At 32.3% G+C, this 25,868-nt stretch overlaps 1 protein-coding gene across 7 annotated transcripts in view; it reads left to right on the plus strand.

Moving 5' to 3' along the window:
• The window catches only part of LOC142333100 (uncharacterized), a 97,560-nt gene that overhangs the window by 68,779 nt on the left and 2,913 nt on the right, over positions 1–25,868 (plus strand). For 6 of the 7 annotated variants that reach the window (XM_075380007.1, XM_075380011.1, XM_075380008.1 and 3 more), the window contains 5 exons: positions 3,139–3,174; positions 8,835–8,870; positions 11,677–11,721; positions 14,570–14,717; positions 17,224–17,370. In XM_075380007.1, coding sequence (XP_075236122.1) covers positions 3,139–3,174; positions 8,835–8,870; positions 11,677–11,721; positions 14,570–14,717; positions 17,224–17,370 — 412 coding nt within the window. The remainder of the gene's footprint in view (positions 1–3,138; positions 3,175–8,834; positions 8,871–11,676; positions 11,722–14,569; positions 14,718–17,223; positions 17,371–25,868) is intronic. The other variant, XM_075380009.1, reaches the window with a different exon arrangement.

A 25,868-nucleotide genomic window follows, 5' to 3' on the forward strand; every position in this document is an offset into this window, starting at 1 on the left:
TCTCTCGATAAAATTTTTCTGCAACATCGATACTGGAAGTAACAGTATATCCGCAGTTCTGTGTAGGAGGACATTGGACTGTGTCTTTTTGAGGAATATTTCTGATACTCTTCATGTCGCTGTTAAACTTGCTATGGATGATCTTGATTTCTGTGTTGTTAGTTCGTATTTTCAATATAGAGATCCCACAGAGGAATATTTAGAAATGCGGGACAGAATACTTGATCTACTTGGTAACATATTCTGGAACGGTAGACGGTAGACGGTACCCTGGCCTCCAGATCGCCACCTCTAAAGGTGGTAAGAATCCATTTCCTTAATCGATTAAATTTTCGTATCTACAGGTGGCCGCAAAATCCAGTCTTTGAATACGGCCTATAGGTGCAGTTAGGCTGACAAATTTTATCTCCGAGGAAAACACTCGGAGCCCAGTTAGCCAGCATTAAGAATGTACTATTAAGGTCCCATTCATAACGGTAATTTAACTTCGCCTTTAATAAAAGAAAAACAATTGTAACGGGTTATAAACTGATAAAACACTATAATAAAGGCTCATTTTCATAAGGGTCACTTAAAATTATTAAAAAAAAACCAGTAAAATAGTGTAAAGCAAATGAGGCACAACTAAAAATAAATCAATATTGCATACGATAATAACCACTTCTTTGAAAATTACCAACAATAATAATACTGAAACAACTCGAAAAAACCCACCATTACATTTGATAATTTCACTTGTTTATGTAAATTTTAAGACTCGCACGACTTGAAGAACAACCTTTCACCCAATAAAAGTTAAAATTACCTTTAGAATACATATTTAAGTAGTTTTGATGCTACTAAATTAATGATACGAATCTACGGCTGAACATCATTAGATTGAAAAAATATCTTTTTTTTTTAATTAAAAGGTTTATTAAATACAGTTTAATCCCACCTGAATTTTCGTTTTTGTGACATCACTAACAAAACGTACGATCTTACAACTTATGTTAATAAACATTTTAGAAGATCACCTAGTATACTCGATCGGCAAAAAGGTTTAAAAATTATTTTTCTGTGGTAAATATTCATTTGGAGCGTTCTGCCATTAGGGCAGATCCTGTCACGGCTATAGCTCTTCATCTTGTTCTGTCCTCTGCTAACCTCTTTGCTTCCTCATATTTTCTCTTTCCCAGAATTCCATCCGTCGTTTGAGCTCGTCCTTTCCTTCTATTCACCCGCATCTCAACAGCCACATGTCGTTTTCTGTCTGCCTTTCTCATCGTCCATGTTTCAACTCCATAGAGCGTCACACTGCATATAAAACATTTCATTAATCTCTTCCTTAACACTCAGTTTAACTTTCCACACAGCACTCTACTCTTCTTATTAAACACCTGCTTACTTCTTGATATTCTCATTTCAATTTCTACTGTGCAAGACAGTTCATCAATTATAAAGCTTCCTAAGTACTGAAATTTTTTTACCTCTGTAAAACTTCATTTCCTGTTTTAATATCAGTTCTTTCCTCTTTTCTATCTAATACTACGAGAGGTTATCTGTAAAGTAAAGACCGTTTATTGTAACAAAATTTATTTTAAAAACTTCGAATTGCTTATTTCTGTTAAACTACAACCCTTATACTACTTCTCTTAATCGCCACATTAATTAAGACATTTACGGTAGCGATACATCAGCTTCAATATACTCTCGTCGTATTCTTCTGCCGCCAGTCCATTTAGCCACTGTTTAACAACATTTTTGAGTTTATCGTCTCACAAGGTGAACTGAATTATCAAAAATTCAAGAGTAGATCCCATTCGGATTTTTTTGTGACGTTCCGTTAAGACGTACGGCACCCAACGTGCACAAACCTTTCTGAAGCCTAAGTGGCCATAAACAATGCGACCGATAACAGCTCTTGAAACATCAGGAAAAAGATGGGCTAGATCGGAATCTTTGAGCGACAATCTTTTCTGATTTCATCATCGACGCGTTTCAACAAGTTCTCGGTGATTATCGAGAGCCTCCCAAAACGTTCTTCATCGTGCACATTAATTCCGTTTTTTATAAACTTTCACACCATTTTTGGACGTTTCTTTCTTTCTTTACATTATCACCGTTATCGTCTCTAACTGCCTTTAAGTTTCAGCCGGCTTAACGTTTTGATGGTTTAAAAAACGTATGACTCCACGTATTTCAGAGTCGGCGGCAAATCGATTTTCTTATTCATTTTATAACGAAATAACTCACACGTACGTAATCAAAGATACTACAAAACGACGACTTACAGACAGTAATGCAGTGAGTAGATTATTTGCGTGACCATGAACGATAAAGATCGCCGACATTAAGGAAAGAGATTTCCCAGCGGTCTTTAATTTAGTGATATTCCTTGTATATATTTTGTCTTCTTATTATTTATTCTCATACCCTGAAATTTGCAAGCTTAATTTATGTCACTGGTATACAAGTTTTTGTTAGCACTATTACGTCTTCTCACTTTATGATTTCATATATATGATCCGAATTTAAAATGACAAGACTTTACATGAATATGGAAACTGAACCTTTTTTTCTGTATGCAGATAAAATAAATATTGATTTTTCATCATAGGGTGTACAAAAATTGAAGAAAATTTGTTTACCTATTATAACGAGCGAGTGCAGCACGTAGTAATAAAAAACAGACGAAATAATTGTGAGGGTAATAAACAAATAGAATCATTAAACAAAAGATTAATTTGGAAAGTTAATTCAAATTTATTTTTCTTTTAATATTATTTTTAACTATTAAACAGCGTTGCAGAAAACTCAAATGATTTTTAACGTTTGTTATCTAAATACATATCAAAGTAATATTGCTAGTGTAGCGGGATGTTTTTATCAGTATAATTTTTAATAAATTAGTCAAAAGAAATTTAGTACGGGTTGGTAAATTTATGTTAAATAACTACAGAAGTTCTATAATCCGTTTTTTTTGTAAGGCAAGATATTAATAAGCAGATTCGTTATGTGAATTGACAGACGTGTTTTTTTTTCTTTCTCTAATATTTCTCCACTAATTTAACAAGATATAATATCATTGAAATTATATATAATATATAATAAAATAATATATATTATATTATAATATTTAATTATTCTTTGTTCCAGAATGGACGATACTTATATTTATGCATACTATAAATGGTAAGTTGATAAATAAGCTTATTTTATCGTAATGAAAAACAATAAAATTTATTAACAAAGTGATATTTTATGACAACATTATTATTAATTGTCTTTTGTCAAAGAATTAGGCAAATTCTATTAGTAAAATTTAACATTCACATCCATACTTGAACGTTAAATTTTAAAAAAGATAAATATTGTAAAAAATGATTTTACTCTTTTTATGGTCGTAATACATAGTTAATCATGAACAGAACAAACTGAAACAAATTTTGCTCATAAAGAATGATAATATTATGTAACAAATAATCGGTGGGAATGTTTTTTATCTCCAATAATGCGCAATTGTTGGTGTATGAACCGGCATGACATCCCTACATATCATCAAAACTTCATCTTCCGATTAAAATGACCACAGCTATGAAATAATTTAATAAATAATATGTGATTTTAATCTATTTCTCTGTAATTCTTCTGTGTCTACAAATTTTTGAGTACCTCTTTAGTTCGAGTAATATAAATCCAATAAATAATGATGCTGTACTCAAACCAGATTTACTGTGAAATTTGTAAAATCACTTAGAGTATCGTTGAAAAATTTTAAAACTGACATAATATTTCGTTCATTAAAATAATTTAATGAGTCGTGAGTTACTTTCCAGACAATAAAAAAATGTATTATTGAATTTTTACATCGTTTCACTTAGACATTATAAAACTGTGGGGACTGAAATTTTTTATTCATGTTTCATAATCTCATTATGTCTTTCCTGCATAACAGGTAGATTTAATAAGAAGGCTACTTATTGTAATAGGTACCATGATTCGACTTCCGGAAAATTTCGACATATCTTCGCGTTTCGTATCCCCCAGCTCCCCAAAACCACCGTCAGTTCAAAAGTTTATATATACATTTTTATGCATATATTTCACTCCCTTATGAGGACGATAATTGCCGTAGTTTTGAGACAATCACTTTTGATACGTAAAATATAAAGACCAAAATCTCGGTCGAGTTCGTTAATGGGAAAAATCGGACCACGGGGTGTATATATCTTTCACATTAAATAAAATATCGAATTCGTTTAAAGTTTCTACTATTTTTTTGGGTAAGGGCCTAAAACCTATCTAAGTAATTTTTTTTATATCACCAACCATTGGCCCACGCGATGGAAAAAATGGGACTTCGAAGACAAAAAAAATCATACCTCCCTTAATAGGCACGGTATCGAATCGATTTAAAGTGGTCGTTAGTCCTCTAAACATTACCTAAAACGTTTGTCTGAAACAATTTTTGATATGACCAGCCCTTATGGTAAAGGATGACCAAAATATTGCTGGAATTGTAAGAAAATGGGGCTTGTCGAATGCTAAACATGTGAAACTTTTTTCACATGCAACCATTGTCGTATTGAGTAAATTAGAAGTTTTTCTTAACTTTAAGGTGGAAATATTTTTTATAACTTACTTAACACGGTGAAATCTACCTCCGGCTTCCGGCTTGCCGAAAGGGATTTTTTTTTAAGTTTTAATCTGTCTTAATTATTTTTATTATCATCTCAATTTATTTAATTAAACATGAGAATCTCAAAACATAATAAAAAATAGGATTCAAATATACTTAAACAGTGATTTGTATGCAAGTAAGCGATAACCCACTCGCCTATTTATTTTACATAAAATATAGTTAATATTATAAAAATAAGTACTTTCGGTAGTTATCTGTTTATTGAATGGTTTACAGTTATGTTACAAATTTTAGTCTCACAGCCCTCTACATCTGCTCCCAAATTCCTTTACTACCGAGCTTTATGATATTATATAATACGATATCAACGCATGTTCCGTATCGACTTAATGTATTTACTAACTGGAGAATTAGAAGGATAGATATTGTAATGTAGTACAACAGTGCTTCACCTTAAGTTGTAATGATTTTTTTTTTTTTTTGTGGTTTTTAGGGGCATCGACTACTATGGTCATTAGCCCCATCCCACTTCAAAAAACAGATAAAAAAAAGGTTCAATGATTCACATTCTTATGAATCAAAAATGTTCAAAAATTTACATTCTTCTAACTTCGAATCCAGAATATTACTTTCTAGGCTTTCCTTTCGGCCATCCTTTCTTGCGTTTCTCCATTCTTCTGACGGCCTCAACCTGTGATGACAGCGTATCTGAGGCCTCAGACATGGCATCGTCTTCCTCTATTTCGGATGCCAGTGACGTTCTGCGGCTGACGTCAGTTGATGAAGGTTTCGTCGGTGCTGTTAGCATCTTTGCTAGGGAATCTAAACTACTAAGCGATGATGTCTCCGCGGCGGATGAGCCGGACTCTATCTCTACTGCAGTACTGGGTCCAGCTGAAATAGATACTCTCACCGAAGCTGATATTTGCGCTTTTGGAGGCTCTATTGGTACAGGTTTTATATTCTCTACGTCTGGTGGTTTCTCAATAATAACTTGTACCTCCATTTCCGTATATTCAGATTTTCTTGTCACAATTTCTTTAAGCTTGTGACTAGACGACGGAGTGATCGGTTTCTCTTTGCTAGATAAGTCAAGATTTTTTATTCTTACTTCAGTCGATGGCTTAGTAATCGCAGGTTTAGCTGGTGATTTAAACTGTGCTGGTGCGTCTCTCATGTCAACGGCGTCAGACGGAGAGTGAGCCTTCTCATGTTTAGTTTGTTCCATCCGATGAGTCGACTCGATCTTTGAATCGATGATTCTTTCAATCATCGTCGCAAGACTTGGAGCCATCGTGTTAAGCAACTGTTCCACGTTAATTTTAGATGTGGAAGGGGCAGCCGCTGCTTCTGCATAAGAAGTCGATGGTCGTGGTGTACGTTGATTAACAATCTTCTTCGCTTCAGGATAACTGACCTTATGAAGCGTTTTGACTTCCTGTTTCTAATTTATATGTAGGGCAGTTTCTTGAACGACAATTGTGATGCCCTTTACAGTTAACGCAGGTTGGAGGGTCTTTACATGGGTCCCCCTTATGTGTTTTCTCTGCACATATGCATATTTCCTGCGTTTCACATCTAGCTGCTGTGTGTCCGAATCGTTGACACTTAAAACATCTCATCGGCTGCGGAATAAATGCTCGTACATCAAGCCGATGGATGCCAGCTCGTACCTTTTCAGGAAGATTCGGCCTATTAAATGTTAAAACATGCGAGGCCGAAGGAACAAATTCACCATTTCTTCGCACGGTTAGTCTGCGACACTGAGTCACTCCCTGATTCGACATTTCTTGTACAATTTCTTCTTCTGTACAATTAAGAAGATCGCGACAAACAACAACTCCTCTGGATGAGTTCAGTGTGCTATGCGTTGGACAGAAACCGCAAATTCACCGATCTTCTTCAACGCCTGGACTTTCTGGCTTTGCACGTCATTGATAGTTGAATTGTTACTGTGAATTAATTAAGAGGACTTTTCATTTAAAGGGATTTCTTACAATCGATTCAATGCAGTCAGTAATATGATAACTCTTTTACGGGCATTAAATCGGGTCTACTAGGTATTTTCATGTGATGTTTTATTGAATGATTTTGGATTTACTGTCGTTAGAGAGGAAGAATTGTTCTTTCAGTTCATAAATACAAAAAAAAAACATATGATCAGGTTTATGATTAGTGAATTATATTACCACATTTGAAACGGGTGGCGGTTCCAACAATTCAAAGTTATTTATTGGTATTATCTTAAAAGCCGGTCATACAAATAACTCATAAAACTAAAGTCATAGGAAATGAAACGAACAAAGAAACAAGTGCAAATTATTGTCTGGATTCATATTTTCTATGATTTAGTGGAGTTCCAATTGCAGCATCATATCACGGATGACTCTTTTTAATACTGCGAAGCCTCTCATGACATTGAGGAATTTTTGTTTGCCGTAAATCGACCGGAAATAAGTAAACGTAACTTATTTATAACGTATTGAATCGATAACACAACTTAACAATGAAATAAAGAAAATGGGTGGCTCTTGTAATGCGCTTAAGTAAAATCTTCGTTAGATTAATATTTTCTTTCGCCCGCTCTTGACTAAACAGAATCGACTACAGAAAAAAAATATTGTGCAACGACTTTTAACGATAAAGATTAAGAACCGTTTAGCATCAGATAAAAGAGTTTTCACTTAATTAAGTGTATAAAATCATTTAAAAATGGCTATGATAATGATTGTTTGATAATTTGTGACAGAAACTTGTGAAACTGAATTAAACAAAGTTTATTTTATCATCTTTAAAAGATTAGGCTATATTTTAGTATCGTCAATATTCCTGCTCTGACAGCCATCATAATTTCGGTCTACCTTTATGTCTCCTTCCAACAGCATTATATTAACAAACCACCGATGCAAGCCTTACTTATGAAATTTTTATAATGATTATATTAGCATAAATCAGTACAATTGAAAAAAAAAGTTTCGTTTCAAGATTTTGGCTATATATGTATATATATATATATATACACATGAAAAAAAAATTAAGTTTGTAATGTTTTGAAGATGATAAATTTAAAAAAGAACATTTTCTTTTTTGTTAACTTTTCGTCGCAAATCAGTTATTTTACAGTCAATTTTCGAATTCAAGATTTCTGAGGTTAAAATCCTACTAAACGTTAGTTACTTTTATATAGATCTGAATACTAGAAGGTGAATACCGGTGTTCTTTGGCAATAGGGTTCTCAGGTCGGCCTGACTCTGTAGAAGACTACACCTCATTTATATACCATACATATCATCCTCATATCATTTGGGCAGTCATTGGGCGAAGGGTTCCTTCCTGTTAACTTGTTTAACAGACTCCAACGTTTATTAGGAAAGAAGAACCAAATTTAATTCGATGTAAAATTATTTATGACTATCCATAAAAATTACTGATATTGTTTTACCTTTTCGTACGAAGTGAAGGAAGTATTGCGATCGCGAAAATTTCGGTGTTCTGATTTCAACGGAAATATCCATTTTGACCATCACTGAATCCATTTTGACTAGTTTCAGCATGACGTCTGTACGTATGGATGAGCGTATATATCTCGCATAACTCAAAAACGATTAACCTTAGAATGTTGAAATTTTGGATTTAGGACTGTTGTAACATGTAGTTGGAACGAAAAGTTCCAAAAAAGCCCAAAATCCAAAAAAGTTGGATTTTGGACTTCTTCTTAATTGCAGTAATAAGCCTTCATTGAGAGCTTTAAAACGATATATCATAAGTGGTACTTATTTTCATTGGCTTCAGAATTATAGCCAAATAACATTTTATCTAATGAAATATTATATTACAAGAGCAAATCGGTTTAAATTCGACTTCATTTACTTTTTTTTTAATTTTTTAATTTAATAATAATTATTCACCTGTGATTGTAAAAAAAAAATACATTAAATAATAATTCAATAATGACAATAAAAAAAAATATGAAAAAATATCATAAGTTATTAATGAAATAAAATTTTATGTACTTCTCATTTTAAAAAATTTGTACATTTAAATTACATCATATTGTACAGTGTTTACATCTTTTTTTTTTTTATTTTTAAGTTTGAGCCACCATTAATCAGAGCAAAGAAATTTATTTTTAATTACTAAGTAAATCATATGTTAATGATGCAATAAGTATTTCACCTCCGTAACCGGTTGCCATTTAATAATTTTTCAGTGGGAAGTTGATGCAGAAAATGAAATTTCAGTTAAGGTAAGCATTATTTTAACAAAATTATCGGTGCATAATAATATTTATTTTATATATTATAAAATATGTTTATCAGGAGTCCGCTGAAAAGATTTAAACTTCATAAACGATGTACATTTTACAAGTTAAAATAAAGCAAATATTTTTTATAAACTTGTGTCTAATTACGTCCGGTTTTTTAATTGTTTCGAAAAAAGTTTGGCTAAACTTACGCTCCAAATTCAAGGCGAGGCAGTACCTCATTTTCTGAGAACATTAATAACTAATCAACGTACGATTTTTCTAAATTTAATTTGACTGAACAAATTTAGAAAAGTGATCCTGCAGTTGTATTGCAATTAATATTGACAAATTCTTTTTATGGAACTCAGTAAATAAATAGTAAAAACCAATTTTCGATCTGTTAAAAACAAACTTTATTAATACAAAAAAAAAATAATAATAATAATGATTAAAAAAAATTTCACGTTAATTGTATATATATTTTATTTTTTTTAATTTATCTCGATGACAATAAGAAACAAATATAATAAATAATTTAAAAAATAATTACTCTTAACCGTGATTGTCAGTTGATCCGTCCATTTCCGAGCAGTCAAATGGACGATTAAAAAATAAATTTGTTAAGTGATAATTGAGAAATGACACTGTGGGAACTCTTTTTAAATTCTTCAGTCAAATTTAACGTCAAATTGTAAAGTTTTCTGTTATTACTAACGACTACAAAAATAAAATATTGTGGAACGCCTTTTATTGTAGGACCATACTGCGACAGATAAAAGAGTTTACTCCTTATTAAGTGTATAAATAATTTTAAAAGCTGTTGAAGATTATTCTTATAATTTGTGTCAGCAAATCTTGAAACTGAATTTAAAAAATTTTATTTTTTATTTGTAAGATATTAGGCTATATTTTAGTATTATCAATATTTGTACTCTGACAGCCATCATAATTTTGGTCTACCTGTATATCTCCTTCGAACAAGGTGATATTAAAAACCACCGATGCAAGCCTTTCTTATGACATTTTTATAAAGATTTTATTAGCATAAATTAGTACAACTGAAATAAAAAAAAAAAAATAGATTTAACTAGCAGTTACATATTTAAAGTACCTTCTTATAAACATTTTATTTCATAAATTTCGACTATTGTTACTAAAAAAGGACTTAACCAACACTTATATTTTTAAAGCAAAAGTTAATGTAATATGACAATCGATTTAAAAGTGAAGATAATCTGAATAAAAAAGGAGTGGAATCGGATCGGGTAAGAAAAATGTTGAATGAATAATCTATTAGTTGCGTAATAGATTACGTTGGTTGCACTGCGAGTTCGTTGAGCATTTTCACTAATAAACCAAGACGTCAGTTGTTGAATTGCGATTGAACATTCTTAGTTTCGTTTTGTATTATTTTGTTTATCGCAATCAATAGTTGCGAGAAATACAATAGTTTTTTTTCAGTAGAGTAATGCATTTTTCTCTCGCAACACATCTTTCTTGAAGATGACAAGTATACAGATTTAGCAAAGTTTTCGGAAAACTGATTTATAAATCGGTTTTATAAAACTGATTTAACAGCATGTGGTTTAGCAAAGTTTTCAGAAAAGTTTTTAAACTCTTCTTTCTCACCTCAATGCAGTTCGAAATCTTCTGGAAAAAAAATCGGGCAACAGTCTCTGTTGAAGACGCTGATCAAATTTGAAGACCACCTAAACTAAACGAACAGAAGCTGCTTGATATTTCGGATGATATCAATAAAAGTCCATCAAAGCCAATGCGTAAGTTAGCACAGCAGCAAGATATCAAATCGGCTACCGCACATAAAGCAATAAGAAAACAACTAAAACCTTTTCCCTGCAAAGTAAGATGTGTTCAAGAACTGAAAATTACAGATCATGCCAAAAGACTAAATTATTTTCAACGGTTTAAACATTTTATTAACCAAAATTGCGTAGGTCTTCTCGACGTAATGTTTTTAACAGATGAAGAATGGTTTCATAAGGGAGGATACATCAATTTACAGAAGTAAGGAAAAAGATTACTTTATATTGGGGTATCGAAAAGAGCTGTGTATGGCAAAACAGACTACGATTTACATATGAACGAGACATTGCAGTACATCAGTCGGTTAAAGTGTTTGAAAACAAACTGAAACGTGTGCAATGTTGTATTAATGTTTGGAGAGGTCATTTTCAACACCTTTTATAAACTATTCCAGTTATTGTAATATCCATTACTTTAAAATAATGAAATAAACATGCAAAGTAATAATTAAGAAGGTTTTGTCATTACACGTCAATAATTCCAGTGCACAGCAGCTTTCTGAAAGCACTGTACTAAAGAATACTAAAAGAAATTTTTAATTTATACCGCATTCATCACAAATGCGATTGGAAATCGCATTTGTCCTCTGTAATCGTTCTCCACTGATAACTCAGATAATAACAAATCATTCTTGATTATTATGCTTACTTCCCACCTCACTGCTTTATTAAAATGATTTAGTCGGGGTTCAATTAACCACACATTTAATCATCGTCGGCCTGAATCTGTACAAGACTACACCTAATTTACACGTCATCCATACCATTCTTCTCACAATGGGCCATACGGTGGTTGCTTATTTTCACTAGTTGACCAGATTACAACAAATATATTGGGAATATCATAAATAAAAGTTCCTAATGTACGTATAAAGCAAGTCATTAAGCTTCAAACTCATCAACAAAGATGTTGTACGACTAGAGCACGGATAATAAGTATATTGTTAAGAGTTTTAACTCATTAATTTTTGTTTGTATTTCAGTGATGAAGAAACAGAAAAGGAAATAATTAAGAAAATTGATATCCAGTAAGTGATTTTTTTTCAGTGAAATAGTATAAAAATATAAAAATCTGTTAAGTTATATATTGTCATATATTAATTTCATTATTGAAGTTCAGCGTGAAATAGGGTTTATTTCTAATTCGATTAAACAAAGTTGGTAGCGGTTTTTTCTTCTACTGCTTTTATAAGAGAAGTTACATTCTCGAGTTGGTATAACGAACACTATACTGAAATTAATATAGGAGTAATTTAAAGAATAATTTCGAAACTGTGGTCGTAGAATTTTGATTGTATCGTGTGCCAAAATTGAATATTTCACGACTCAATATTTCCCATCGATCGGTACCCATCACTCTGAGTATAAGTGACTGTTAAGTCACTTATATGTTAAAAACCAGTCTTTTACTAAATGAACTAAAAAGAAGAAAATAAAAAATATTTTAAAAAACCACTCCTAAATTAAACGCTAAAAGGTAAAAAATAATTTTAGGACGGTATCTCAGAATGGATTTGACAACAAGTTTTGCGTGAAAGTCATGGCTTCAAATTAAAAAATTGTTGTTTTTGTCAATTTTTTATACGGGTGATAGATGCCCTAAAGAGTAGGGTGCTCATGACAAGGCATCTCTTTAAATCATACATCACGTATATAAAATATTGGCAAAAACAACAAATTTTTAATTTGAAGTTATGACTTTCACGTAAAGCTTGTTGTCAAATCCGTTCTGAGATACCGTCCTAAAATTATTTTTTACCTTTCAGTGCGTTTAGTTAAAAAGTGGCGTTTTAAAAATATTTTTAAAAATATTTTACATATTGGGATCTGTAACGAGTTCTGATCGCACGTTTGTAGCCTTGAGGGCTGCAAACCACGATAAACGTAGAGCAGATACATAATTATACGGATCTGAATTGTTTATTTCAATCATTTTATTACAAAAAGTCTCAAACACATCGGCCAATAACATGACATCCAATTTTATATAGAAATCGTGGTATTCACCGAGCGTTTCAATTTTAAATCGATTCCAAAAGTTTTGCGCTTGCATATAATCCGATTCGGAGATGTTTTGTTTCTTTAAATTATCATAAAACGCTTCGATGGGCGGCAGTTGTGTTTCATCGAAAACAGTTGCCGATTTAATACATGTATATGGATAAAAATACCTTTCGTTGAATTAACAACTTTAATATATCTTTATTATCGCTATAATTTTTTTATATCGCTTTGAAACTGTAGATAAGTTTTTGCATATATATGCTACGTGACCGTCTGACAATTTACTACAAATATGAAATAAACTTTGCATTAGTTCATTAAGGCTATAAGGCTATAAGATAGAAATTAGTATGAGTCTATAAATCGATACGATATTTTATTCTAGTCTTATAGATTATGAGCCACCGGGTTGGTCTAGTGGTGAACGCGTCTTCCCAAATCAGCTGATTTGGAAGTCGAGGGTTCCAGCGTTCAAGTCCTAGTAAAGCCAGTTATTTTTACACGGACTTGAATACTAGACCGTGGATACCGGTGTTCTTTGGTGGTTGGGTTTCAATTAACCACACATCTCAGAAATGGTCGAACTGAGACTGTACAAGACTACACTTCATTTACACTCATACATATCATCCTCATTCATCCTCTGAAGTATTATCTGAACGGTAGTTACCGGAGGCTAAACAGGAAAAGAAAAGAGTCTTATAGATTATAAGCTTTTCACACTATATTAGGGTCAGACGGTAGAATCAAAGATCAACAATATAAAGAATTATTGACAGCTGACGTCATGTTATAAGAAACGGGATTCCCCATGACGTCATCAGCGGTCTATATAATAAAATACAATAGGTAAAACCTCATGGAGCATCTCAAGCATATGTTTTACGACGAATTTTTCACTAAATCAAAAGTTTCAACATGTAAATTTAACGTGAACACACATTCATTATTGAAAGCAACCGTTCTTTAATGTATTCGAATAAACCCGTGAAAAAACACGTCCAAATTCAATCGTCAATTTCTTAGTTGGTTCTTTGCTGTAATTTTGGACGCATCTCAAACCCGTGTTTTGCTATATATTTTGCACTAAATCCACTATTTCAGCGGGTAAATTTAACTACAAACAGGGGATAATCTTGGAAAACATACGTTTAGGTTCTGCCTCAACTTAGACTCAAGGGGTCAAAGGTCAACATGACGATTGAACCCGGACATATTATACTACTAATTAGCCGATTAATTAAGTTTTTAGCTGTTTTGGACTAAGCACTCTTCTAGTTTAACTCAATTAAAAGTAACGATCGATTACTTTTCCTAGGCACTCTTTTAATTAATCATTTAATTTAATTGTTTCTGCTATTTGCATATTTACTTAATGAAATTCTTAGAAAGTTAATTTAAACAATTAATTTTTTAAAAAAACAATTTCTGAATCTTGGTTACCGCTGATATAATTAATAAATTATAAAAGTGAAAATCCACCTTACCAGCAAATTAAATGTGTCTTTATAGATTTTCCAGTCCTAAGACCATCGTCAGCAAAATAAAATAATGTTATAAAATAAGTCAAAAAATTAAAATGATTAAGCAGTCATGACCGTTCAACTACTATAAGTGTTAACCGTCATGACTGCTTAATCATTTTGATTTTATTTTATTCTCCTGACGATGGTCTAGGCACTGAAAGATCAAGAGAGACACAATCAATTTGCTGGTAAGGTAGATTTTCATATTTTAATAATTTAGAAAACATACAAAAATATAATTATCACTTTTGCCTATAATACATAATGAGCCGAAACTTGTGTGTTTAATGGTAAATAAAAATTATATAATTTCCTAAGTTTTGTTTATTCTCGCGTTTGTTTTCAGATGTACTTTACGTTTAAGAAGCAAAGAAATGATGAAGGATTTTTTTAAACAATTAACTCCAATTTTTAATATAGATGAAGAAAGACTGAAAGAAAACAAGTTACAGTTTGAATTAAAGTTTTCATATATATGTAAATTTATTAGCCCTGTAAGTATACACTTACTGTAAGTATACACTTAGCAATTAAAAACGGAAAAGCTATAAATGTAAGTATTTAGGAAAAGAAAAATATAAAATATGATCTATTTGTTTCAATCGCGCACTCGCACACACGAATATGTATAAATATTTATATGCGCGTGATTGAAATATATATAGATATACCACGGGAAAGTTATATAACGTTCTCACTACAGAGATCTTGGCTCTCCACAAAATGCTACGTAGGAGGAAATTGAAGTAGAACATTGAAATATGTGAGGATGCATGTAAAGAATATTTATGTATAAAAATCATTCTACTCTTGAGTAAAATTCAGAGAAACGGAACTTAAGGTGATCGTATCTCTCCACACCCGAGTTACTTGCCAAAATGAATTTGCATCAATGTTCCATATCTAAAAACCATTCTCACAAATTTCATCCAAATCCCTCCCTCCGATTTAAGATGCAACAAAAAAAAAAAGTAAAAAAATATCACATGCATAGTATAATGTAACACTAAATGCTGTTATTATTAGTTGTATTAATGTTACGACTCTTATGCTATTACAGCTAAACAGTTCAAGCATATAGCCAGGAAATGAAAAATGAACTGGAGCGAGCAGAATACCCTACATTTTAACAATCGTTACCACCAATATATTGCTATTTCAGCAATCAAACAGGTTAAAAACGTGTCTGACAGTGATATTATTTTATTAACCATTTCAGTATAATCAAAGCATTTTATATAACTATATTAATGTGATGTTAACTGTTTGAATAGAAAATAACACTTTGCTGAATGTATCAGTAATGACTGTTGAATTTGTTTACCGTGATTTTATTATGACAGTGGGTCACTCGGGAACAACATATGAAATATATTTTTTTTAACTATGATACGTAGTTAGTAAGGAAGACAGTTTTGGAATGAAATTCGTTAATTTACTTGACTTGACATGGAAAAGTCAGTATTCTGACCAATCTTATTTTGTTACTAAAGATTTCGTTTGTGAACTGTACAACCAATGGAAAGGAAAAAATGTGCCAAATGCCGAACTGAAGGAGGTAGTATTAGTTGCAGTAGTTAAAGAAACTCAATTGTTCTACCCATCCATAAAATGGACGCTACTTATCTCACTTGCACAAGGTTTACTATCGAAAGATCCTTCAGCACCTTACGCAGGATAAAAACTTGGTTACAGTCAACAATGACAAAAAAATCGGCTTGTCGGTCTTTGCATGATAAGTGTGCATAAAAAGAGTGTTCTGGAAGCTAAAAATAAATTTAAGAAATTTGTCAGGATTAACACAGAACTCTCATAGGGTAGTGCTGAGTTATGATTTAGATAGTTTCGAATAGCATTCCAATTATTACTTTTGGCGTTTTAAAATGTTCAAAACTAATTTTTAACAAACATTTTCATATTTTGCCCCCTTGAGAAAATCCTGGCTACTGCTTATGTTATTATGCAACTGCACTTGCCATCCTGTTCCCAGAGGTTTATTTTTTATAAATAAAGTAATAGTATCAGATGTTTTGTAAACAGTGAATAAGGATGTCTTGAAAAGATTCGTGTATTAATGAGATAGAAAATAATATAACAAGTAACTACATAAATCTAATTTCATGGTAGTGTTAGAGTAATATTTTAATCCCTAATTTATTAAGAACAAATTTTATTTTGTTTTAATCTTTCAAATATCAAAGTACTGACTAATGTTTAATAGTACTAATTCTAGTTTTTTATAACTATCTCGCAATTGTATTTATTAAACATACTGCTGCATTTAGTGTTTGGTTAAGTAGTTTATATTCAGTTTATGTAGTTCTAAAATTCTTCATGAAGCCCAAACCAGTCCTCAGCTGATTCCTTAGTATCTAAAAACAAAGCATATATTTGATGTGGTCAAAACATTAAGTAAATAATGCATAATTAACTTAATAAATGCAAAAATATATATCGCTAATGGGCTGTTTCTATCCTGATAAATATACCTCAATTTCCTGAAGAAATTATCGATTAAATATATGAATACTGATTGAGGAGTGCCTTAAAGATTTTTGGATGAGCTTGTATTGTGGTCAACGTGAGGATTTTGTCCCTTATCTACTACCCACTGTTTCCTTATCTGTAATCATTTCTCAATCTAGTGTTCAGCCAGATGCCTGTTGGATCCAAACCAAGGAGACATTACTTATTTATTTATATATATATATAATAATATAATATATATATATATTATATACATTATATATATATATATATACATTATATACATTATATACATTATATATATATATATATATATATATATACACACATTGTGTGTGCAGTCATAAATTATTACATCAAATGCACCTATTGTTTATTGTTTAAAAAATGTATTTATTTATTTTATTAATTCCCATGACCATTAATTTTTTTTAGGTGCCTTATTTAATATCTTAATTTATGTTTATGTAAATATCCTTTAAGTATTTATTTCTAATATATAAAACTATTCAGTTGCAGGTATTTTTAAACAAAAATATTTTTCAATACAAAATATTAAACTTCACAGTAAGTGGTTATCAGTTTATAAAACCTACATCTTCAAAGCCTGAATGTCTTGGTCTTACATACTGTTTGCAACATCAAAATATTCGCACATATGTAAGTTTTGAAATAGCTGATTAGCCTTCTCTTTATGGTTAATAGCATTACAAAAAAAGTTTTGCTTGTATTTACAGTGTATATTTTGTGTAAAGAGTTTACCATCTATTAAACTATTTTATTTATATAGTCACCTATATATGAAAATGGTCATAATTAAAAAAAAAAAAACACAAAACCTTTTTATTTTCCCCATAATTTTTACATTTGTCTATCCTGATAGACAGAAAAGTTAAAAAGCTGCTGTAATATTTTAGCTAAAGCCTGCAGCTGTTTTAATTCTTTATTTTATAAAAATTATTTACTTTGGAAAAAATTATTAATTTTTAAGATTATTAAATTCGAAGCTATAATCATATTTCAAATGGACCAGACTATTTAACCACTTATTAATTAATGATGAACGGTTATACTCGTGGCAGTAGCAGGGTCCAAATTGCTGGAATATAAGTTGTAAATATTGTAGATTAGGAAAGGAAAACTTTTCAATATATCGAGGTAAATGTTCATAAACGAAAAATGAAGTGATCTCACCAATGTCACTTGTGACACAATTTTCAAACTGTCCGGATGTGCTCAGCATTGAAATGGGAGTTTTCTGAACCCCAGAATCTTGTTTTATTTACCTTTAAAAGTAAATGAAAAGTAGCCTCATAAGATCGAGCTATTTGATTAAGATAATTATCATCAAACAATCAAGCAGAATTCTTACAATTAATCCTATCTTCTTGTGTGATTGGTGGCACTATTTGACAAGAACAAATTTTAAAAGGTTCCTTAACACATTATGAGTAATTGAACGAGGAATGTTTAAGTCAAGGTGCTGCTTGTCGTGTTGACTTGTGCCGACTGTATAAGTCCTTAAATAATAATAAAATAATAAGTACTTCTTATGCTAATTCAACATTTTCCCCTTCTAACCTTTCATATTTTCGACAATTTCCAATGCTATTCACAGGCTGTAATTGTGGTGATCTTTAAATCACGTTTTGTAGTTACATTGAACCACAGTGTCCTATTGTTTCAAAAAACCAGTCAATACATTTTCAAATTTTCTTTAATCCATTGTCACTCGATAAACATTGATGTAGATATAGTAGCGTATTAATTAGAATTTGGTCGGTAAAGTTTAGTACTTTTTCATTCCTCCATTTATATGTTATTACAATAAAATTATTGATTTTATTTGTGACTATTAAGAATTGTAATAAAATATATGCAATTTACCCACAACATTGGTACCAATTTATCTATGCGGTATGAATTATAAATAAATGCTGGGAAAAGAGACAACTTCCGCAGTCCTTATGGAACTGTTATGAGAAACAAAGAATAACAAAACCAATTGTATTAGTAAATATGCTGGAACAGGATAATAACAGAATAGCGTAGTGCATTGGTGAATTCAATTCAAAGATCTCATTAATGAATTCAAAAATAAAAGTACACGTAAGCAACTTAATATTTAAAAGGCTTACTATAACATGAACGATGCTACTTACACATCTATTGTGCACAATTCCTGTCAAAAAATTTAAGAGGCTCTTTATATCCATGTGCATGGTTTGGGAGCTGCTAAAGTAACAGATTTAGTATATCTCTCATATGCAATTCAGATGATGGTTTGAATTATTCAGATAACAATTAAATAATGACTTTTATCCAGATACATGGCAAGAAGGTCTTTCTTGTAGAACATGTAGGAAGAGATTAAGAAATTATAGCTCCAAAAGAAAGTATTGATAACGGATCGTTTTTGTCAGTGATTGTTTATCAGTGAATAGAACAGTGTTTGCCTGATCAATAAATTAAAACTGCAGTTAAGTGGCAAGGACAGTGCTGATAAGTCATAACGAATGCTAGGGTATAAAGTAAGGGAGGTTTTAAAGAGGATACTGAAGAGAACTGAAAGTGGTCGTGGAAAAGGAATTAACTATTTAATAAAGGTCAACTGGTGGATGAAGAGGAAGGAAGTATAAATATTCATACGATGTACTTTTTGTATTACTTGCCTGAAAGTTAAAGATCATATTCCCTTTTTAAATGTTGAAGATTTTTATACTCACTGATACATGTGAAACAGAAAGATGTAGAGTGGTTTATGCAATGTTTTCAAGAAAATAACACTGAGAGCCAGCATATTAGAAACCACATCTACTAAAGGGTGCAAAAAGCAATTTTTAACAACTTATAAATAGGGATATGTTTTTCCTGATTTTTTTTGTCTTTTAAATGCGATAGCAAATTAAAATTAATAACTATAAATACTATGTTTATCAACCTGGTTTACGTAATCAGCAATTGGAAGTCAGAAAAAGATGGAAAGGAAATACGTACAGGTACATTAAATGTAGAAACATTTTTGCAAAAAAAAAGAAGTTAGAACATTTTAAAAGAGTGATGAACGTAAACATAGAAGTAATGGAACTGGAGTAAATAAAGTGAAATGAGAAAGGATGAAGTTATTAGAAGATGTTACAATTCAGGAAGTAAAAAAGCAGAAGTGATGTAGGAATAATTCTAAAAAAAAGAAATAGCAGTTTACTAGGATAGTTTTTACTTGATAGATGGGAAAAGTGCTATCAGAATGAAAATAAACCCAGGAACCTGCTTTCAATAAAAGTTTATATGGCAACTAATCAATATGAAGATGGTACCAATTGAAGTACTGTATTAAGAGAAAGAGAAAATTATGGAAGAGTAATATAAACATTGTTGTAGAATAATAATATGGAAACTGGTGCTGTAAGGCACCCAAACGTACTTTGGAGGGATGAACAAGCGAAAGGAAACAACTGAGAACATGTAATGAAAGTGGAGGAAGGATAATAAATAATACAAAATATACTAATAATAATGGTAGTAATATAAGGCTAGTAAAAAAAAACTACAAAAGAAGGCTGGAGATTTCAAAATCTCCAACTTCTTTGGTAGTTTTTTAGAAATTTGCTGGAAATGAAAAGATAAAAAACTACTATTTATTTTCAGAAGAGAAATTGAAAAATGCAATGAATCAGATATGTAGACTGCCAGGTGCTTTTATTGATAGTGATCATAACAGTGCGTTCAAAAAGTCACTCTACAGTATATTTTAGAATCATGTGGTGCATTCTGGTCTTCTTATGTTAGGTTGGTTGCCCGTGGTTCTTTGGGTATTGCTCAGTGATAAACTAAGACATTAGATGTGATTTATTGAATATTCTTTTTTCATTTTGTGTTGTTCGTTTATCAGAATCAACAGTTGTGAGAAAAGAAATGATTCTTTTAATAGAGGAATACACTTTTCAAGAAAGACACTGAACATGCCTTTCAAGAAGGTGACAAATATACTGAATTAGGGAAGCGCAATTTTTCTGAAAAGTTTTCGGATACTTGCTGTTCCTTAATACAATGCATTTCAAACTCTTATCGAAAAATTTCGAACAGACTCTGCTGAAGATGCTGATCAAAGTGGAAGACCGACCACCTAAATTAACAAACAGATATTTCAGATGCTATGGCAGAAAGTCCATCAAAGCTAATGCGTAAGTTACGAAGCAGCAAGATATCAGACTTGCTAATGCACATCTTTTCTTTTCATTCCAGTTCACAGCAACTTTCCAAATGCACTGTAATTATGGTAGTAGAAATAAAAGTAATATTAAAGGGAGTTAGTTAAAAGAGCTGAGAAATTAACTAAATGGAGGGTGAAACAAATTGCATCAATTGGATAAGACAGAATTTAGTTTGCTTAGCATTTCTCCCACCACCACCACATTTGGTCGCCTTAAAGCTTAAGACTGAATGTCTGTGCCACAAACAACTACTGAGCCTCAAAACATTTAGCAGCCAGTGTCCCAACTAACTTCTAGAGCTAAAAATGTAAGAAAATAGGCAATTAAAAAAAAACAGCAAGCTTGAAGAAGTTGAGATGCTCTACAGGAAATTGAATAATGAATCAATAAGATTCAAAAAGCAAATGATAAAGATTCATGCAGATGAATTATCACATAGAACATTTAGAAAGAAATGGATAATATGAACTACATGTAAAAAAAAAGGAAAAAGGAAACGGATATACTTAAATGGTGGAAGATCAGAAAATAAAAAAGTAATGAGGAGAGTGAACAAATTTAGAATCTTGATTAGATTGTGGACAAGCTTAATTCAGAATAGGAAACCTAATTGTCCAAGAGATATCATGAGGAGAAGGATTGACTAAAACATTGCTAGAAGGATCAGCAGAAGGTGAAAAGAAGAGAGGCCTAAAAAATCAAGAATGATAAAAATTAAAAGAAGTTGGATCTACAAAGAACTAAAATTTTTTGTTGAAAATATAAAGCAATAAGAATCATGCATGGTGCAAGGGCCATGCATCAGACAAGTATGAAAATCATGATGAGTTGTGAAAATAATAATCTGTTTAGCTTTCAAACTTAGCATCCTGTTGAAGAACAGGTTAAAACAACCACTAAATTAATCCCTTTTATGTTTAAGAATTCACTTTATTCTGCTATATTTTGTTCATTTGTCATAATTGGCAAACTTCCAACATCCTTGACATAATCATTTAACTTTGTGAAAAGTTAGTCATTTTTCAAATCAAAGAATCATTTGTGTTTTTTACATACTAGATTTATACCTTACAGGTAGATGATTACAACTTATATCACAGATTCAATTAACTCTCTTTCTCTTCTGTTTAGCCTCTGGTGTAAGGTGGTTCCACCTTATTACAGTGGAACCACCTATGTATATCATGAGTCAGGATATATCATCCTGATATATATGAATGTAAACGAAGTGTAGTTTGCAGTCATAGGTCGACCCTTCCTGAGATGTGGTTAATTGAAACCCACCAAAGAACACTTGTATCCACAATATAGTATTCAAATCCATACAAAAGTAACTGAGTTTACTAGGATTTAAATTTAACACTCGACTTTGAAATCAGCTGATTTGCGACAAGTTAACCACTAGACCAGCCTCTCTTTTTTCCTGTTTAGCCTCCAGTAACTACCATTTAGATAATACTTCAGAGGATGAATGAGGATGATATGTATGAGTGTGAATGAAGTGTAGTCTTGTACATTCTCAGTTCGACCATTCCTGAGATGTGCGGTTAATTGAAACCCAACCACCAAAGAATACCGGTATCCATGATCTAATATTCAAATCCGTGTAAAAATAACTGGCTTTACTAGGACTTGAATGCTGGAACTCTTGGCTTCCAAATCAGCTGATTTGGGAAGACGCGTTCAAAACTAGACCAACCCGGTGGGTTACTAGACCAGCCTGGTGGGCTACATTCAATTAACTACTCTTCATCATATAAACTCACATGTATATCTGATCTGTCTTAATACTTTCTTCATTGATTCATTGAATTTATTAAAATAAAAGAAAATAATGTATGTCTTTTATTATTATAATATAACTTTACATATAATCATTCAGCAATAGTATAAAGAATCATGAACGCTATGCTCTTTTATGTTGTACAATTCTATCATTTGAAAAGCTGAAAAAGAAATAGTGCCAATCCAACATTTATCAAATTCACTGTGCACTTCTATGCATACAAACGTAAATATAACAGTTGTGTTTACAAAGATGAATCAGTACAAATAAATCGTATTTCTAACGGAATTTATTAAAAAATAAACAATTGGGCACTTTTAGATTAAGCAGCAGTTTTAACAACAGATAAATAATTTAATGGCTTTTTTTGCACAAAGTATTTTCAGATATATTACAATAACGGTTTTAAAATGCTACATTAAAATGAATGAAAGTAAATAAGTTCTATAACATCCACTTTGGGCAAGGAATTTGTCCTGTAGTAGCCCCTTTAAATAACACTTGTATAACAGTTCTTTAGCTAACCTTTTTCCTTTTGTATACTGACATTGTACTTGCAGATTTAAATTTCTGACTTCTAATATCAGACAAAATTTTCAGTTACTTAAATGATGAAATTTTCAAAATTTACAACATATAAAAATTTTTATTTTATCTGTAGTTTTGTGAAAAATATAATTTAACTTTTGTGAGGGAGCTGTTTATAATTGTAGCCCAAGTAAATGTTATTCTTAAAAGACCAAAAAAAGAAAATTAGGAAAAAAATTATAATTAAATGGATATAAAAATAAAGACTGGAAAATATTTATTTCAAACTGAATAGTTTTGGATTTCACAAACTTTAGTCCAGGAGAGTAATATTCCACACCTTATAAATAGTAAACTTTATTGCTATTTTAACAGCTATGAATGATATAAGAAAAAGATTGAAGCAAAAAGGTAAGGAGGAAATACCATCTTGAACATTACTTGCTACTGGCTTCATAATATGACCACTGTGAAAATCAAGGGGTACTGGACATCTGGAATATAGAAATTAGTACAAAGATATTCAAGGTAATAGTGTATACAAATTGGTGGAATGTAAAAGGAATGCATATATTTGGATACAGTCATTACAGAAAGTAGAAGGTTTAAGGGGCAAGAATACAAAAGATGAGCCATTTCAAACATTCTTTATAAGAGTTGTTGAGGCACAGATACGTGCCCTTAGATTTTAACTGCCTGTAAATCATACTAGTCACTGATCTTGACAAAAATTAGGAACATAGGTTCAAATAAGTAGTAAAGATAGAAGTAAACTACAAATGTCAAAATAAAGTTTTTGAGTCTTGTAACAGGGAAAACTTGCTACCAAATGACTGCTACTGGTTACATAAACACAGTAAGAATAATTTGATAAATATTTCATGGAAACTGATTTAGCATTCATAGAGAGTGGCAGCGATAAACAAAAATACAATACGATTACATTTAACTCCCCAAGGTGTAATCGATTTAAAAGTTATTACATTTTTTTTTTTTTTTTAAGGTTTTTAGGGGCATCGACTACTTTGGTCATTAGCGACACTGAATCACTCCTTGACTCGACATTTCCTGTACTATTTCTTCTTCTGTACAGTTGCTATGCGGTTGCACAGATACAGCAAATTCACCGATCTTCTTCAATGCCTGGACTTTCTGGCTTTGACTGTCGTTAATAGTTTCGATGTGCAATCCATTAAAAGTCTTCCGGATTTCTTTAACGGGACCATCAGCACAATTAGCAATCTCTCTAGCGATTAAGAATGGACTGACCTTTTGGAAGTTTCCATTCTCCTTCGTAATAATTAAAAATGTTTCCAAACAACTTTCTCAATTGTCTACTGATTCTGTCAGCATCTTTCTTGATTTTATCTGACTCTTTACTCTTTAATCTTTGCTTGTGGCGAATCTGAGAGTTTCTAAACGAAGGTATTTACGTGCACCCTCTGCCACGATTAGTGTTCAAGTGTATTCATTTGAAATTATCCCTTCTGTAGCGAGGCTAACCGCTGGGGTACACACCCACTCCAGGGCTACTAACCTTGGAGGTCCGTCCGGTACTCCGGTGGAACCGTCATATGTCCTGGCAGAGAGCGAATACGCAATCTCTGCACTGACTCCAGGCTCCTACTCAACGAAGCTTTCAGAGCTCCTATACACCGACATACATGGCCACCATTGCTACATGCTTGCCATCGCAGGGGCATGTGGACAACAGAAGGGTCTCCGTTAAACCTGCAATAACACTGACCCGAGCCGCCACATCACCAGCTCTAAATATGGTGTGAGTCCATTTCCAAATCGTTTATTTGTCCATGTCCTACAGGTGGCCGAAAAATCCAGTCCGTCTGGTGACCTGAAGTTAGAAACAGGTCAAAAGTAAAAAAGCAAAACCGAGGAATTTACTCGGAACCCAGTTAACCAGCTATACGTATTGTACATAAGTACAGCTATTGCCGCCCTGGACGTGGAACGTAGACGTTGTGTTCCGGATGTGGGGATTACCTAACTCAGGAGTTATTATTATTATTATTATTCTGCCAAAAAAAGGGATGTTATCCTCGCTGCCGCTGGTGAGTTGGTGGTAGCTGGGAACTTCAACTCCAGGGCGGTAGACTGGGGTATGGCGCATACCAATTCCAGAGGGAAATACATTCTGGACATGGTGGCAAGTACTGGACTCGTGATTCTCAGTACAGGGAACACTACGACGTCCCGCTGTCCAGGATATTTGGAAACCATTCCTGATATTTCCCTCGCCTCCGAAGAGCTGGTAACGCTCGTTCAGGACTGGAGAGTTCTCGTGGATCATAGCGGTAGCGACCACCAATATATCACATTTAGAGTCCTAGATGGTACACGAGAGCGCCCGGGGCCCCCATTGCTGGTGAAAAGATATAACGTCAACAAAATCGACGAGAATAAATTCAACAGAAAGATCTCCTCAGGGGTGGTAGCCCCTGAAACCTTTACCAACAGGGGGGACGCTGGCGCTGATCCCGTAGTTGCTACGACCATGCGGCTGATCGCTTCTGCATGCGACGCTTCCATGCCCCACGGAGGGCCGAGGCACCAGAAGCAAGCCGTGTACTGGTGGACATCGGAGATTGCGAGGTTCCGCCGAGAGTGTCTTC

Source organism: Lycorma delicatula, chromosome 12, assembly GCF_047948215.1.
Source record: "Lycorma delicatula isolate Av1 chromosome 12, ASM4794821v1, whole genome shotgun sequence".
NCBI classification, from domain to species: domain Eukaryota; kingdom Metazoa; phylum Arthropoda; class Insecta; order Hemiptera; family Fulgoridae; genus Lycorma; species Lycorma delicatula.